Below are 16,965 nucleotides of genomic sequence, written 5' to 3' on the forward strand. Positions count from 1 at the left end.
CGATATTGGAGCCCATGTAAGTGGAGACAGCGGAGACGAACTGGATTTCGGGTGGTGGATGACATGGCAGAGAGCGGAGAAGTGTCCAACGTTGGAGCAGAGTGAGGGATTGGAACCGTCACAGTGAAAGAGGCGGCGGGAGAGGTGGACAAGCTTAGCCTGGATTAAGCTTATGAGAAAAGCTTGAAGCTCTGATGAAAGCTTCGAGGAGTTGTGAATCAATTCTTAGAGATTACGGCACTCTGAAATGGCGATGTTGAGTGAAGTGCGATTGTCGGCGTGAGACTTCACCGGAGAAGGTGGTGATGGTGGCGTTGCCATGGCAGATGAGTGGCCAACTGCGTGCTGATTTTGAAATGAAGTGGTCTGGATTAACCAAACGATCGCACTGCACCAGGTTCGTTCGTGCGGCAACTTGATGAAAATCTCAAATATGGTTTGGTACATGCGGAACATTGGGTAACAGAATATAATTCTTATCCTCTCAGATATCTCATATTTTGCGCATTTTTGGAAAATCTTAACCGTTAATATACGTTCTGCACGAATCTCTATGCTGAAATAATACTGGCTCCGCGGTTTCACCGAGTAGGCACCGGACACGTCGGTCATGCAAAATATGAGGTATATCAGAGGAACATACTCGGAATATCACACAAGGTAACGGACTATTTCTGGTTAGATCAAAAACCGTTCGTTCAGAATCTGCACGAATACTTAAGGACGTCAGTGCATCTTATCTAGGGATGGACAGATCGGACGGTCCATATAAGAACATAAATATTGTGTATTTGTGTTACCTCTGAGGATAATGTTTTTAATTCTCGTCAAATCTTAAAAGGACTCGTGCATTACAGGCTTGATCTGCATTGGTCCGATTATGATCGGACGGTCAGAAATGACACTCAAACGGTGAGGTATTGCAGAGAAACACGACTGTATCTCGTATGGATGAATGGATCCATTGGGTCGTATTGGGAAAACCGGAAAAGTTAAAATATTGACAATCATAAATCTGTGATTTGGGCTAAATACCTGGATAAGTATCGGCCTGTAAAAGCCTGTTAAAATCTTGCCTTTCCCTCCCAGGCTGCTTGTTCTTGATTTCGAATTGTTTTCCCGTTTCCATAATAGAACAAAACAATATATCCGACTCGAACATAGAGAGCACCAAGCCCTAGAAGGCTAGAACCGCGCTCCGACAGCTTCCTCTCCTCCAGTCGCCGATCATCTCCGCTTCCTCGATCAGGTGATCTTCTTAGTATAAACTCAGATCTACCTCTCTTCTCCCTGCCTCTCTTTCCCTGTATGAACACTCGCACTGATGTGCCTTAGTTCACTAATTTTGCCTGGCAGGGACAAGGATTGAAACTAACTTAATTGCTGGAATTGCAGAAACTTGATCTATGAAACTGTAATTTAGCAAATGATTCAACTTGTAGAATTACAATGTATGTAATTAGGTATATGTTGTAGCTTAATCAGCTTTTTTTGTGCTTTGATTGCATGAAATGTTAGTTAGTTCGACCATTTTTAGCTTTCTCTGCTCCTTAGCTGTTACTTGATGATGTTACCTTCCTCTATTAATTCACTTTTATGTTATTTTAGAAATAATGGATCAGAAGGATTTTGACAATGAGAATTGTTCGCAAACTAACCTGGGTTCGACAAGTTCTGAAGCAAACAACAAGAAATATCCTGAAATCTCTGAGACTACAGAGAATTCGCAGAGCAATTTTGAATCTCCGACACCAGAGAAACCAGACCAGGGAAAGAAGGGTGTTGTTATTACATCTCTTGCCAAAAATCTGCTAATGGAGAATTTTAAAGATGAGAAAGAAAATTTTACTGAACTTCCAGACAAGTGAGTCTTTAATTTGTCAAAATTTGTTATTTCATTGCTTATTATTATTTTGTAGCTTACCAATTTGCTTCCTGGTGGCAGTTACAAGATTCTAGTTGATCTTTTCAATAAAATGGATACATCCATTAGGCTTCTTCGCTTGAGAAAGAAGACAGCTTCTTTGAAAAACATCTCTGCTCAGGTCGATGTGCTTGCAAACAGGTAGTTAAAAGAATTCTAAATTTAGAATAATGTTTTTGTTTCAGTTTCAAGTCTTTTCAGTGGAATTATCGTAATAAAAAGGAAACTTTTCTTGTATGGACATTCAGAAGCAAAAATATCTATATACTATTTTAAGACATGAGTTCCCCAAATCCCCAAACAACCCCTCAAAAGGGTATGTTTTATCTATTACGTATTTGTTGTATAAATTTTTGTATTCTTAATTGTAACTTACAAGGACCTCCATTATTTTGTTATATATTTAATTTTCCCTAGGGCGAACTATTTCTGACCTGAAAGGCCTCACATTAGACTGATGTGATGGGTTAATGGGTCTGTTCTGGGTGTTCATTTCTTGACTTGCTGGCTAAGATCCTTATGTGCATGATTTCAGATTTTCTTGCCTAAAGAGGCTATGCTCCATAAATCCAATATAATTGACTAGAAAGGCAGAAACATATACAACTATTAAAGTTCACTATTGTAAACAAAACCATTGTGATATGGACATTTTACAACTGTGATCTTATGGGTGGGTTTGTTGGAGTGCGTTTCCTCTGAGATATCTCATATTTTGCGTGACCAACGTGTCTGGTGCCTATGCACTTGAACGGTTGAGATTTTCCAAAGTCATGCAAAATATGAGATATCTCAAAGCATGCAAGTTCGTTTTGTTGGGTTTTTCTTGGCATTGGAAGGTTACGAACCAACATTATAAAAAAAATTATTTTACAAGATTTTGTAAAATGTCGAGGTGGACTATAGTAAAAGGCACACACCTAACCTGAATCCAACACACCTTACCCACTGCCACCAGAATTTTTTATTTATAGTAATTAATATAAAATAATATATGGTATTACAATGAGTATTGTAGGTTTTAGATGCCATTGCCAGAACCGTAAAAAAAAATCGGCTCCAAATTGGAGCTGAATTTTTAATTCAGATCCATTAAATTCATCGAACACCAGCACCGCAGACATTGCTTGACTTGGTCACATAGGATCTGAACAATCCAAACATTGGAGCTGAAAAAAAAATTGGACCCATTGTTTGGAGCCAATGTTTTTTTACAGTTTCATCTATGCTTCAAAATTGTGGGCAATCATTCTAATATCCTATATTATTTTATATTAATTTCTTTAAATAAAAAATTCTGCACTGCCACCCCTAGATTCTTCAATCTTTACCTTTGTATTGTTTTTTCTTTTTCAGAAAATTGTTGACTAGACATGTAGCACAAATGAAGTACTTACTACCAGATGCTGTCCAAATAGAGAAGATACTTTCACATGATGAAGAGAGCTCGCACATGTATCCAGATTTGAAAATAACTCTAACTACGGACTTCCTTGAGTCTTTACATGTCAATCAATCCTCTTCAATGGCTCTGTGCAAAGCATTTCATACAAGTGTTTTAAAATTTGTTAGCTTGCATCCAAAGGTAGATAAATGTTTTTCATGACTTACCCTTAATAAAGTAATATCTGGTTATTGCAAATAAATGTGACCAACATAAATCAAAGCCTCCTGTTGGATGACCAGATCCCTGTGTTGTATTGGCCAGAAATTGTACTTGCAGAAACTTTCATGCCATCCCAACCCAACCCATTAGGGTCTGATGCTCGTTTGGATCCGTCCGATCCGCATCAAGATTGGTGCTAACAACTTTGAGTTTCACGCTGATCAAGTTCACATGAATCTTAATGCGGATCGGATCACCCCCACTCTTACCCATTATGACTTGTCCTAAATAGGGGCATTTTTTTAGTATGCTTCTTTGCCTATAATCGTTTACTTTTCTTTTCCCTACAGGATACTGAAATTCCTGAAGCCATTTTACCAGAACCTTTCAACTCCAGTGGAAAATTTTCAGATCTGAAGAGAATTTCTAAAGTACTATCTCCGCAGTTACTTCCAACTATTTTATCAGAAGAAGCACTGTTGAATGCTTCCCATCTCCCTTCATTTTTCCATAAATCCACATTCCAGAACCCAAATGTACAAGTTGCAACAACTCATGCCACTGATCCAATACTTCCACAACCTGAAATTACAAGAGATTTCACTGATTTTGTAAATCCCTTGCCAGTTGTCAAGGAAGCTGGAGTTATTGCTTCCACTCCTAATCGTGAGGGGAAATCATCAGCTGATGCAGTGCTGATGGAAACACCAGTTCAACGGACCCCACAGAGGCCTTTGCCTACTCCTAGTGACAAGTGTGTATCTGAAAAGGATGACAATAAGGTTGCAGTTAACAGGTCAGCTCGCAAGTTAAACTTTCAGGAGTCAAAAGCCGATGTATTTGCATCAAAAGTTGTTGTTGCGAGTTCTTCTCTCAGTGACAATGAGGTATTTTCATAGACTCATGTCAGACCCCTTTTGTAAGTTTGAATGAACGAGGCTACGATGCTATGGAAAGCGCAGATCGGCCCATATTATGGATCAATTTCTCCGTTTTCAAAGTCCAAACAGTCATTGCAAATTGCTCAACATGATCTCCATGTTAAAATGTATTTGGAGACCAAACTTGAAATTTTGTAGAATATTTTTTACTATTTTTTTAGATGAATAGAACATCAATGCTTTCCAATGGTTCGAAATCTTTAGATCAAATGATTTTCTACCTATCTAAAACAATAGTAATAAAAAATTTTAAAAATGTGAACTTTGGTCTCAAAGTATATTTTCATATGGAGATCATGTTGAACAGTTCGGATCAATTGTTTGGACTTTGAAAATAGAGAATTTAATCCATAGCACAGACTAATGTGTGCTATGCATACCATAGCCTCACTCAGTTTGAATTATAATTTTCTTTCTATCATCACAGGTAGGATGGTAATTGCATCTACTTTTTGCTGGGAGTTCACATTTCAAGTTTGTGACACATTTTTAATTTCAATTTTTTGGTTTAATTCCAGGGATGTGTGAGCGTGAATAAGACAGTTGCTTCTATAGGGGAGGAAAAACTGGATTCTTTACCATCCACCTTTGATACTATATGTCTCATTTCACGGTCAAAAGATTGTTCGCTGATTACAAAAAAGGAGCTTGTGCACAAGATACTTTGCAACAATCTAGAGATTGAAGAAACATGTATAATATGACTAATCTATTGTTCTTACATTTGAAAGTTAAAATTAATTTCTTGGCATGATGGTGGTAACAATGGATTTTTTTTCTGGGTAATGTAGGTGAAATAGAAGAACACTTGGCTACTTTGGAGGAGATTTTTCCTGAATGGATCTCTAAGAAAACTGTGCCCGACGGGGAAGTCTTTTACAGGCAAGTACATCGAAATTTAACTCCCATGTTTCTCCTTTTTTTTGGTTCACTTATGTAGGGATGTAAAATTGTGCCATGCCATGACATGTCGCGATGTGACTTGGGTCACGTCCCGTGCCGTGACCAAGTCATATTTTTATGTGCCGTGCTTTGACCAAATTGGGATGGACGGTCACGGCATGTTTGCTCACATTTAACTACTTTTTTCGTAGTTCAAGTTCATTTATTCAAAATTTACCATTAGATGAGGATCTAATAGTCTTGATCACATGTGACCACGTGCCGTGCTGTGCCAATTTTCTGATGGATGGTCACGTCACATAACCGACACGTGTTGTTTTATGTCGTGCCATGATGTATTCAGTCATGGCGTGACTTTTTTACACCCATACATCATTATCAAGTTATGCCAGTTGATTTATTGTCAGTCAATTCCTTCATTTTAGTTACAAAATTGTTAATGTGATCTTATTGTTCTTTTTTATTTCTTTATTTTGGCTTGATTTTGCAGTGTTAAACACGTACCTGAGCCAAAAGCAGTTCGGGCAAGACTTGTCAATGCTCTCTGACTTTAGCTGTGAATGCAGAGATATGGAATTAACTTCTTTTTTATCATTTACTACTCAGTGCTCTTTCTTTGGGGTTGCTTATTTTTGTTTTACTATTAAGATGGAGTTAGCTGCATTGTGACTAGGTCGGTAAATTAGTAACGCTTCAGAAATTAGGACAGTAATGCTTTCTTTGTCTAACGGGACTTGTTGATGTCTAAACGATGGATGTTTGTAAATTTTATGGTTTTTTCTCTTTCATTAAAATTTCCTTTTGATTCTGTCGGTTGCAATTAATTCTGAGCTGGTATATCAGCACAAAATCACCATGATATCAAAATTTAGAGAGTTCTTTTAGTGGGGACATTTTTTTTTTCTATGGATATTATACCATTCAGAATGAGAAGCTTGCCTCAGTGCTGGTCGTAGTAAATGAATTTCAATGTTTTAAATAAGTAAATAACAGTTCGTGATTCATTACAACAAAATTTTAAAGAAACTACAATGATTATCGGGAAAGCGTTTTATATGACAGCTTCTACTTGAAACTATATTTTAATGCCTAAAGTTTAATTTATATCTCAAGTACTTGGTATATAATATAAAATTTTCATTGAAAAACTGTTATAGATTAAAAAAAAAACTCTAATGAGTTTGGCTAATATAACATCAGTGTCATTTCAACCTATATAACACCAACTCTAAAACTTATCAAATTGACTTCAAACGACTAATCCAAACTGTTCAAACCGATTTACATTATGAGTGTTGCATTTACATACAATTTTTTTTATATTTTCGAGCTATTTCAGTATCAAATCAAGCGGTAAAAATATTGAAAAATGAATGTATTAAAATTAACTTAAAAACTCACACATGTGACCACTTGACTTAATATTAAATAAATTCGAAAAGTTATAAATTTTGTATGTAAATGCACAACTAATGAAGTAGATCGGTTTGAACGGTTTTGATTCACTATTTGAAGTCGATTTTATAGGTTTTAGAGTTTGTGTTATATAGGTTGAAATGACACTCATGTTATACTAGCCAAACTCAATTCTGATAAGGTCAAATTGTGCTTGTATTTATTATACAAAATGATAAACATGTAATACAAACTGAAAGTAATGCACATATTTGACCTATTTTATCATCAAATGTAGTTATTCTTTATTGAAGTCTAATCATTAAATTAAAAATTAGGGATCGACTAACTATCTCCCAGTCAATTTCTCTCATTCATCCCCCAGTCAATAACTACTTGTGGAGACCATTAACTAACTGAACTTCATTAATTACTTGGGGACCACTTAATATTTAATAGATTTTATAACTGACGCGTGCAAATATGGATACCTATGCGCACAAGTGTTAATATATAATATATCAAGTATTCATACCTAAGATACCAAGTATTTTGAAAGAAAAAACTGGACACATCACACACACATCTTTTACACGTTTTTAGAGTTTGATTTTTTTTTCTCCGTTCAATTTCATCAATATTTATGACAATCTGTGAGAAAATTTGTAAATCTAAAACCATGAACGTCTTCTACGTAATTTTCTCTTTCAAATGAGATCCATAATGACATATTTTCGGGTTGTCCGTCGTGCAAGTATTCATACCTCATCGTGCAAGTATTCATATCTTGTTGAGCAAGTATTCAAATCTCGTAATGCATTACCTGTGGAGACCGCTAATTAAGTCGGGGATCACTAACTACTTAGGTAACCACCTAATATTTGATAGATTTTACAACTGTCACGTGTAAATATGGATGCATATGCGTGCATGTGTTAATATATAATATATCAAGTATAAATACTTGCGCGGCGGACAACTCAAAAGTACTTCATCATGGATCTCATTTGAAAGAGAAAATTACGTAGAAAATATCTGTGACTTTAGATTCGCAAAAAAAATTCATAGATTGTCATAAATATGTGCGACATTGAAGTAAGAAAAAAAAAACCATAAAATGTGTAAAAAATGAGTATGTGATAAGAAAAATTGTTTAAAGAAATACTTGATATCTTATATATAAATACTTACTATATTAGATGTTAATACTTGCATGTATAAGTATACATATTTATGCGCATCAGTTGTAAAGTTTTTCAAATATAAGTGGTCCCCCAGTTAGTTAGCGGTCCCCCACATTATTAATGACTGATACACGTTTTATTTTGTCTTTTTGTGCTGGAAGTTGTGGTCCCTTCATATAATTAATAATTAGGGGATGGATGGATGGGAAAAATAAATTGGAGGAAATAAATCTTTATTCTCTTGACGACACCCTGTCAGTCCAACCACCACACCATTATTTACAGCACTACTCATGAGGAACCAATTAAATTAATTTCTAAATTCTCAAATAGCATGTTTCTTCACTACTTTATAATTAGTCTTTTCTAGACCTGCTAATTAAACATGGCCATCCCAAGTAATGAATAAATTTGAAATATACTTATATTTAGCGAATAATAACTTTAGTAGCTACAACAGTAATAACTGTTTTGTTCTAATTTTCTTCAGTTAGGTAGCATTTATTTTAATAAATGAAATAGCTACAACGAAAGTATAGCATTACAATGTCTTGCGTATTATCAAAAAAAGAAAACCAATTGACATGCGTTGCCATACATAGCGCACTACTCTTTACAGTTCATCTCACAATTCTATTTAAACAATTCACAACCAATTTTCTCCCTTCTTGCATTAGTGACTCTAAAGCAGGGAACAATTTTCTAGAACTAGAAGACTTCAGGTGCCTGGGGAAATCAACAAAAGAAAAAAAAACAGTTAATAACTTTGTATTAATGAAAAGTTAAGTTAACTTCCACTAAAAGGACCAAGCAGAAAATAATCACATACACAAAGTGCAATTAGTGCTTGAGAACAGACTTAATTCTCCAAGCTATAAAAAGGCCATTAGTGCTGATCTATTAAGAACAAGTTATGAATAATAGCAATAATAAAAGAGCAAGCAACAAATATTAACATTTTTTTTATGCATGCACCACGTGCAATCACCTTAAAACATCAAAACGACTCCAATAAGGCAAAAAGGTTGATAGAGCACAGGATATGATATGGCATTGCGCAATTCCTTATCACCCTTCCTCCCAATCAATTTCATCATCATCCTCTTCCTCGGATTCCTTGGCCTCCATATTCAAATCTGCTGCCAGCTTATATGATGCCTCTGCATTTCCTGTGTTCAGAAAGAGTCAGATTAAAATTGCTCATGTCAAAAAGTTGTGTAGACTGGAGAGCAAGAAGGACAAATAAGTAAATTGCAAGCATGCTTGAGCAAATAGTCTTGCTTTTTTTTTTATATCCATATGGTAGTGGTAGAGTGCTCGTTTCTGTATACAAATTGACAGGTCTGTGAAGGAGAAGCATCCGAGAACCATCTTTTTATTTAACTATCTATTATAATTATTTATTAAGTGAGGCCACGGTACTATGCATAGCGCATATTGGTCCGTACTATAAATCAATATCTTCGTTTCCAAAGTCCAAACAGTCAATCCAGACCGTTCAACATGATCTCCATATGAATATGTACCTGCAAACTAAATTTTATATATCTTTTAAATTTTTTAACTATATTTATAGATAGGTAGAAAATCACTATTTTTGAATGGTTTAGAATCTTTAGATCAAGTGTGATTTTCTACCCATCTAAAAAGATTGTAAATTTTGATATTTCATATGGACATCATGTTGAACGATTCAGAACCAAAAATAGTGATATTGATCCATAATACAGACCGATATGCGCTATGCATAGTACCGTACCCTCACTCTTATTTATCTATCATTATAATGTTGTTAATGGTGCAGCTATTATTAGTCCTTGTTATTTTTTCTTCGTTTGGGGGGGGGGGGGGGGGGGGAGGGGGTTGGTTGTTGAATTAAACCTGTAAGGTCAGCTTCTTCCCACTCAACATCATCATTGTCCTCATCATCACTTCGTTTAGATTTCATTCCCACTTGGCGATGACTAGATGTTTCTTGAGTGCCAAACAAATCATCTTGATCTGCAGACACCCCAAATTCTTCTTGCTTTACTGATTGCCTTCCTCCTTCCTCTTCTTGCATCTTTGCGTAGTAGGCAGCATAATATGCCTTTGTGTACTCATCCTAATATTACAAACAAGGGAACCTTAATTTCCATAATAATAAAAAAGTATTTTTAGCAGCTTTTCATGTGCTTCACTGACTTTATACATAGATAATAATGTACCAATACATGGCTGAGTCTGTATCCTCTGAGATATCTCAAACTTTCAGTTTATCTTAAGCCAGGCCAAAAAAATTTCGGTGCCCATTTGGAATGCAGGGGGCCAGTATTATTGTGCTTTGAGATTGTGAAGAAAGGATTTCAACGGTCCGGATTTTTCACAAATCAACTCAAAGTTTGAGATATCTCAGGGGATGCGAATTCGGAGTTACTTACCATTAAGCTCTTGTCATCATCCTTTAAATCTACTTGTTTCTTGTCATCAATGGTGGTTTCTTGAGCAGTGGCCTCTGCATCAAGGCTAGTCTCACCCCTTTGTTCTTTCGTAAGAACCATTCCCTTTTTTATCATCCATGGTGGCAAAACCTTCGCCTTGGTAGGTTTACCTTCTGACTGTACCTCCTCTTTCACTCCACCACCTAGATCAACCTCAACCTGATATAAAACACAGAAGATTTATCAAGTTGCACATGTATATTAAAAATGTAACTCCTATCATTTGATATTTCCATAGCAACTGCCGTCCCGAAGAAAGAGACTAATAGAACATTGAATAATATTCCAATTAAATCAAAATCAGAAAAGAAGAAAGTATCATATTCCAAGTAAACATGACTAGTTAGCACCAGTTTTGATACTGAAGAATTTGTATACGATGTAGATCATGACCATAAGCTTCTAAATTTACAAAAATGAAGAAGAAATAAACAATCTGGCATTGAAATTAGCGGTGTTCATTGGATCCTATTTGATTTCCAACCAAACTGACAAATTTTGGATTAAATGGTTCTATCAATTGAATTTTTGAATTACTTGGGTTTTTGAAATTTGGTTCGGTTTCATCACTCTTATTTCGGTTCGACTAATATATATCTTGATATTTATTTCTATGATTATTAAATGTATTCGTGTATGTACCAAGTTTTTACCTTTTGAAATTTAATTTCTCTTATTTCGGTTCAACCAAAAAACCAAAATTTACTTTGGTTTTTCTTAATTCTGTTGTTATTCAGTTGACAAGTTTAATTGGTTTGGTTCGGTTAGATTTTTTAAAACCAAATAAAATTATGATTTGACTATTTTAATTAAGTCTAATTGAAATATGGTTGTACCTTTGTATCCCCAAGAGAAGGCATTGGTGTGCCACCATATCCCTGAGAAGATTTATTAGCATCATTCGGATCAATTTCACCATAACCCCCCCAACCAGCAGCACTTGCTCTAACCTCCCATTGTTGAAGTGTACCAAAATCAGGCACTGGCAAGTCTTTTACTCTTGCTATTTGAATAGTCACTGGCTTAAGTTGCTCCTGCATCAACATATATTCAAACAAATAATACAATTATAACATGTCTTCAATTTCATATCTATTCTGAAAATAAAAGAACTCTGCCAAAACATGGAACACAAAAGGCACATAGATGATGCTTGGTGCCAACAACAAGTGCATCTATCCCACTACTAATAAATGATTTTAAATGTCCGAATGCAGATACAATTTCTTAAAAAAAAAAAAAAATCACCTACAACTCGTAGAAACATACCATGACCAGAAAAACTAAAAGATTTGCAATATCCGCACTAATTTATAAATATATCTTGGCAATAACTGCCTCTCAGCTCTATATGTAATATTACCATCCTTTCCCAGGGCAAAGGAACAGTGATCCCAGAAAGCAAAGAGTGGGGCTATGGTACTATGCATAGTGCGGATTGGTCCATACTATGGATCAATATCTACATTTTTAAAGTCCAAATAGTCGATATGAACCGTTCAACATAAGCTCCATATGAAAATGTACTTGTAGATCAAATTTTATACTTTTTACAAAAAAAATTTAGATAGTTAGAAAATCACTTGATCTAAAAATTCTAGACCATTCAAAAGTAGTAATTTTCTACCTATCTAAAAAATAACTACAAAATTTTAAAAAATGAAAAATTTAGTGCAAGTACATTTTCATATAGAGATCATGTTGAACCGTTCAGATCGACTATTTGAACTTTGAAAACAAATATATTGATCCATAGTATGGACCAATCTGTGCTATGCATATTACCATAGCCTCACTCGAAAGCAAATATAATTTGGAAATAGGAAGTAAGGAGAAACCTCAATCCTCAGAAGAAGATCTTTCAACTTCTCGCGCCGCCTACTCCTATTGTCATCCCCTTCTCCCATTTCATCAGCTGCAAGCTTGTCACTCTCAGCAACAAGTTCACCATCACATCTTTCGCAGTGAAACAAATCATCGGTATAACTAATAAGTTGAAGCGCATCAAAAGCTGAATATCTGCAATCAACACATGTAATATTGAGCAATGTTTCCATCATACAATAATATACTATGGGGATAACTCTGTTTAATTATCATGTGGGAACAGAAATGAGTATGACAAATGCTACTGAGTGAGGCCATGGTACTATGCATAGCACAGATTGGTCTGTACTACGGATCAACATTTTCGTTTTCAAAGTTCAAATAGTCGATCTGAACCGTTCAGCATGATTTCCATATGACAATCTACTTACAGACTAAATTCTACATTTCTTTAGAATCTTTTTATATAGGTAGAAAATCACTATTTTTGAATGGTCGAGAATCTTTAGATCATGTGATTTTTTTACATATCTAAAAAAATAGCATTTCTTTTTAACAGTGTAAAATTTGATCTACAAGTACATCATATGGAGATCATATTGAACGGTTCAGATCGATTGTTTAGACTTTGAAATGGAGATATCGATCCATAGTACAGACCAATATAAGCTATACATAGTACCATAGCCTCACTCAATGCTACCTATTAGCAGCACATGCAAAAATTAAAGCAAGTTTGTGGTTTTTATGATCAACCAAAAAGACCCAACAAAATTCTTTCGATTATCTATTATTACCTTTTTGAACAATTAGGACAGATGTACGTCTGAACAGTGTTCCTGCTATCCAATTCATCTTTCAATTTTTTCTTCATTTTGTGTATCCGATATCTAACAACATCATAGATCTGCCCATATTAAAGAAAAGCAAATAAGGACTCTTTAGGTTTAAGGTATTGAAAAAAAGCTTCAGAACAAAAACTTCATTAAAAAATATTACCTGTGCATAGTCCAAACAGCAGTACGAATGAGTATGCAATTTGACCTTCTCTTCACCTTCCTTACCACGGCCGTCGCCGGCTGCTGCAGCAACAGCTGCACTAAATATTTTTGCGCCTTTTGCTGACTGGAAGTGGAACAAATAATACAAATACAGAGGAGTGAGATATTAAAATAAAAATAAAAACTGTAGCACAATCACATCAAAAGGTGGCTTTTGAACTCCCATTGCACCAACGAGTAACAGAGAGATCACAGTTTGAGATTATACAACGATGGTATTGCAGCAATCATTTTTTCATAAAAAAGACACGGCTTGTAAAACATGGTAATATGAATTATGTTTTCATAAACAAGCAAATTTAGGTGACAAAGGGATGCTGTAGACCTCTTTTCGATGGTCTCTAGTGACAAACTTCTCTTCCTCGAAAAACCTCAAAATACGGCGGAGTTGTTTTGAGTGCAGCTTCAATGCCTTCGCCAAATCTTCCTCTCTAACCCATTGACGCCTGTTGAAAAAGTTTTAAGCCTGTCAAACAAACAAAGGCACCACAAATACTAGGAATTGTAAAGTATCAGGAAGAATCAGGCCTGATTCATGTCGAGTTGAAATTTCTTATTCAAAAATAACATCAGGTCAAATCCATTCCAACAGACAAAAGTATATTTGCCAGTACCAACATATGTTAACAGTTAACCTGCCACTAATGAGAACTCGATTTTTGTTGGGAATTGAAATGGTAAGATTCTTTTGCTTCTGGGCAAGTACTGGATTTTCTTCTTTTCGTATACATTTTTCAACACAAAAAGTTGAGAGAGTTCGAATCTCAACCTCCTAATTTAACCAAAAGACAGATACAATCAAGTGCTAAACTGGTCATATTGAACAAAATCAGGTAATTAAGCGATAAAGACTGAAACATTGTTTAGTACAGCTTAAATTGCTAATTTTTCCCTATATCATGAAAAATTATTACAACAACTTATGCAAAGTATTAAGCATCCTAAAAGTTTTAACTTCTTGATAACAGTAAGGCTTCACTCGTAAAAAATCACCAAAATCAGAAGCATTAAATTTACGATTTGGTTTGTAATGATTCACAATATTGCTTTGCTTCTGTTAAATTGCTAGTCTAGAGAGAACCCAAATACATTCAGTTAAGAGGAAAACATGTCCAAAAAACCACAAAAAAGGCATGCATTTTGAGCATACAAACTCCTGACTTGAAATTCAAACAAATTGCCATACAATTATCAAATAAAAAAAATCAAACTAATGGCTATAAGCTAACCTTGTGAGAGCATCAAGGACCACTACAGCAATTCCTCTGTTATCGCCTCTACCAGTCTTTGGTTGGTTATCACCTTTCATGGTGATGTCATCATAGAATGCTCGAGCAGCGAGTTTCACCAGTCTACATCACCATGAGATAATCCACAGATGAAGCAAAGTCTAATGTAGAATTTTTATTCATTAAATAACATGAAAAGGAAACTCAAGCAATTGATAGAAAGTGCATACCTATTGAACGGCTCGAGACTCATAGTGGATGTCTTTTAGGTGAGTATCACTAGTACTGAAATCAAAGTCGAAATCAGATTGTAGGTTAGTATCGTAAAATAGAGGATTCAAACATTGCATCGTACAAATCAGAAACAAATAAACCTAAAATAGGTAGGGGATGCTTAGTACGAAATAAGCAAGAAACGTCATATAGGAAAATATAAACAAAATAAAGAGAATATAGGGAAGGAGCATAGCCAGGATTTTCATCGGGTAGGCAGAAAAAAAATTACAACAAAAATTTATATTTTAAATGAAACAAAATCAACTTTAACTAAGATTTTCATCAAAGGCGTAATTTGAATGATGTATCATGATTTTTCTTTAATATTTATACAAATTCAATGTGTAGAATGAATGGGGACACACTTAATGTTGCGAGTAGCTCTCTCCAAATTTATAATTCCAATTCAAATACAAGAGCAATACAGAGCTCTACAAGAAAAGGATCAAATCAGTTACAATAGTACATAGTTCTTCAAAGTGATACTATAATTACAAATTTCCACCCGGTAAATCCAAAGTTCAGCAAATACATACAACTATTTACAGTTTTTGAAAATTGATCATACTAAATAGTGCACTGTAACTAGGATCAACAAGCACCAAACAAATTCTCTGGTATGTACCGCTCATTATACTAACATGACCCCAAAACATTAGAATATTATTTGTTGGCTCAAATATATTTTGTAATAAAAGTGCACCATATATTAACCCCAAAATCTTAGAATATTAATGTAGTACAGGTGAAAAAACTTTAAACTTAACACAGTTTTTTAGCCACTCTTATTTTATTTTTTTAGAATTAACAAAAGGTGCGCTTGTATAGAAGTTCATTATCTTTTATCATTTTAATTATGCCTTCCATAATATAATATGATGCTTTAATAATCGATTAATAAGGATTTTAAATTCATCAGGAAATTATTAGTAGATTTATAAGATTGTCTTTTATATGTGTTCCTATTCTTGAATTCTTCCAAAGCTTAAACAAATGAGTAAACCCTAGAAATCACTTGTGTAAATTGTAACCCATTTGTGATCTCTTGATCTGTTTGAAAAATTGCAAAGTAATAAGACCAGTCTAGTAGGTGATGCATTACTCATACTTGGGGAATAACAATTAAAGTTGCTTGCGTTCTGCATTTGGATCAAACAAGAGTTCATCAAAATGGCTGACTAGGGTTAATCGCAGTTGAGAAAAAGTTAGGGTTACCAGGCTGACTAACTGAGCCGCCTCCCGGCCTGCCTGAGTCGCCTTAACGGATTCTCTTCTTTCCTTCGCGAGACCTCAGACCCGAATCCGGGAATCAACGAAACGAGAGATGGCGGGTAGGGAAGAAGAGGGAGCGAAAAAGAAAAAGAACTTCTAGACAGGGTTAACGATCACAGAGAAGCATAGAGATGCACTGGGCCTTTAATATTCGTGTCATAACAGATCGGACGGTCCGGATCTGAGTAGTACAAACTACAAAGCTTTCTAAAGTTAAGCCCCTAATTATAGTATTTGGCTATTTGCTGAAAATTGCACGAATAAAGTCGGTTTATAGGGGTTTTCCGTTTTTTTTATTCGCAACATTTGAGAAGGGAATTTCATGTATACCCTAAAAACAATGAATTTGTGTCTTTCCCCTCTAAAATTATAATATCACATTTACCCTTCTAAATTTTACAAATTCACAAATTAATCCATTTTATTGTCATTTATATTAAAACTCATTTTAAATTTATAAAGTTTTAATTTTATCGTTTATTAAAATATAAAAATATGTAGTTTATGTAATTATGACCAATTTGACCCGAGGAGGGATGCACGGGGCCTTTAATATTTGTGTCAGAGCAGATCGGGCAGACCATATCTAAACACAAATTTTTTGTTACTGATATGAGGCGCGCTGCTATTTTGAGCATCCAATTTTAAGAAAAATTTAATGCATTATAAAGAGAACTGGTTCTTTTCTTTTTACGAAATGTCAAATTAAAAATGCAATTTTACAATATATAGTAAGTAGTGTAAAAATACAAATATATGGAGCAAATTATATATGCAAATTAATAGAAATGCAATTTTACAATAGCATGTCACAGTAGAATAGGCCAGATCCGTTTTATGTTTAGATACAATAAAAGAAAATTGCTA

The 16,965-nt window shown here is 34.8% G+C and overlaps 2 protein-coding genes across 2 annotated transcripts; one reads left to right on the top strand and one right to left on the bottom strand.

Moving 5' to 3' along the window:
• Positions 1–962: 962 nt before the first annotated feature.
• LOC144557018 (CDT1-like protein a, chloroplastic) lies at positions 963–6,180 on the top strand. Its single transcript, XM_078305559.1, has 8 exons — positions 963–1,249; positions 1,609–1,864; positions 1,946–2,065; positions 3,281–3,509; positions 3,881–4,417; positions 4,990–5,164; positions 5,263–5,353; positions 5,865–6,180. The coding sequence occupies exons 2-8, from the start codon at positions 1,614–1,616 to the stop codon at positions 5,920–5,922; spliced, it is 1,461 nt and encodes a 486-aa protein (XP_078161685.1). The 5' UTR covers positions 963–1,249; positions 1,609–1,613; the 3' UTR covers positions 5,923–6,180.
• Positions 6,181–8,943: 2,763 nt separating this feature from the next.
• LOC144556513 (uncharacterized) lies at positions 8,944–16,214 on the bottom strand. The gene is made up of 11 exons (XM_078304889.1): positions 16,042–16,214; positions 14,781–14,835; positions 14,551–14,673; positions 13,647–13,767; positions 13,260–13,385; positions 13,058–13,167; positions 12,272–12,452; positions 11,270–11,467; positions 10,374–10,592; positions 9,835–10,057; positions 8,944–9,122 (listed from the first exon to the last, which is right to left on the bottom strand). The coding sequence occupies exons 2-11, from the start codon at positions 14,801–14,803 to the stop codon at positions 9,022–9,024; spliced, it is 1,425 nt and encodes a 474-aa protein (XP_078161015.1). The 5' UTR covers positions 14,804–14,835; positions 16,042–16,214; the 3' UTR covers positions 8,944–9,021.
• Positions 16,215–16,965: the final 751 nt, after the last annotated feature.

Source organism: Carex rostrata, chromosome 7 (genome assembly GCF_964058835.1).
Source record: "Carex rostrata chromosome 7, lpCarRost1.2, whole genome shotgun sequence".
Taxonomy (NCBI): Eukaryota; Viridiplantae; Streptophyta; class Magnoliopsida; order Poales; family Cyperaceae; genus Carex; species Carex rostrata.

What these genes read in the sequence shown, in the direction of transcription:
- LOC144556513 (XM_078304889.1), bottom strand. Translation starts at nt 14,803, where the DNA reads ATGAGTCTCGAGCCGTTCAATAG. An exon ending in ATCTTCTTCTGAGGATTGAG is followed by an intron (nt 11,468 to 12,271) that starts GTTTCTCCTTAC and finishes ATGTTGATGCAG; the next exon opens with GAGCAACTTAAGCCAGTGAC. An exon ending in ATGATGACAAGAGCTTAATG is followed by an intron (nt 10,058 to 10,373) that starts GTAAGTAACTCC and finishes TTGTAATATTAG; the next exon opens with GATGAGTACACAAAGGCATA.
- LOC144557018 (XM_078305559.1), top strand. Translation starts at nt 1,614, where the DNA reads ATGGATCAGAAGGATTTTGACAATGAGAATTGTTCGCAAACTAACCTG. An exon ending in TTGTTAGCTTGCATCCAAAG is followed by an intron (nt 3,510 to 3,880) that starts GTAGATAAATGT and finishes TTTTCCCTACAG; the next exon opens with GATACTGAAATTCCTGAAGC. An exon ending in TCTAGAGATTGAAGAAACAT is followed by an intron (nt 5,165 to 5,262) that starts GTATAATATGAC and finishes TGGGTAATGTAG; the next exon opens with GTGAAATAGAAGAACACTTG.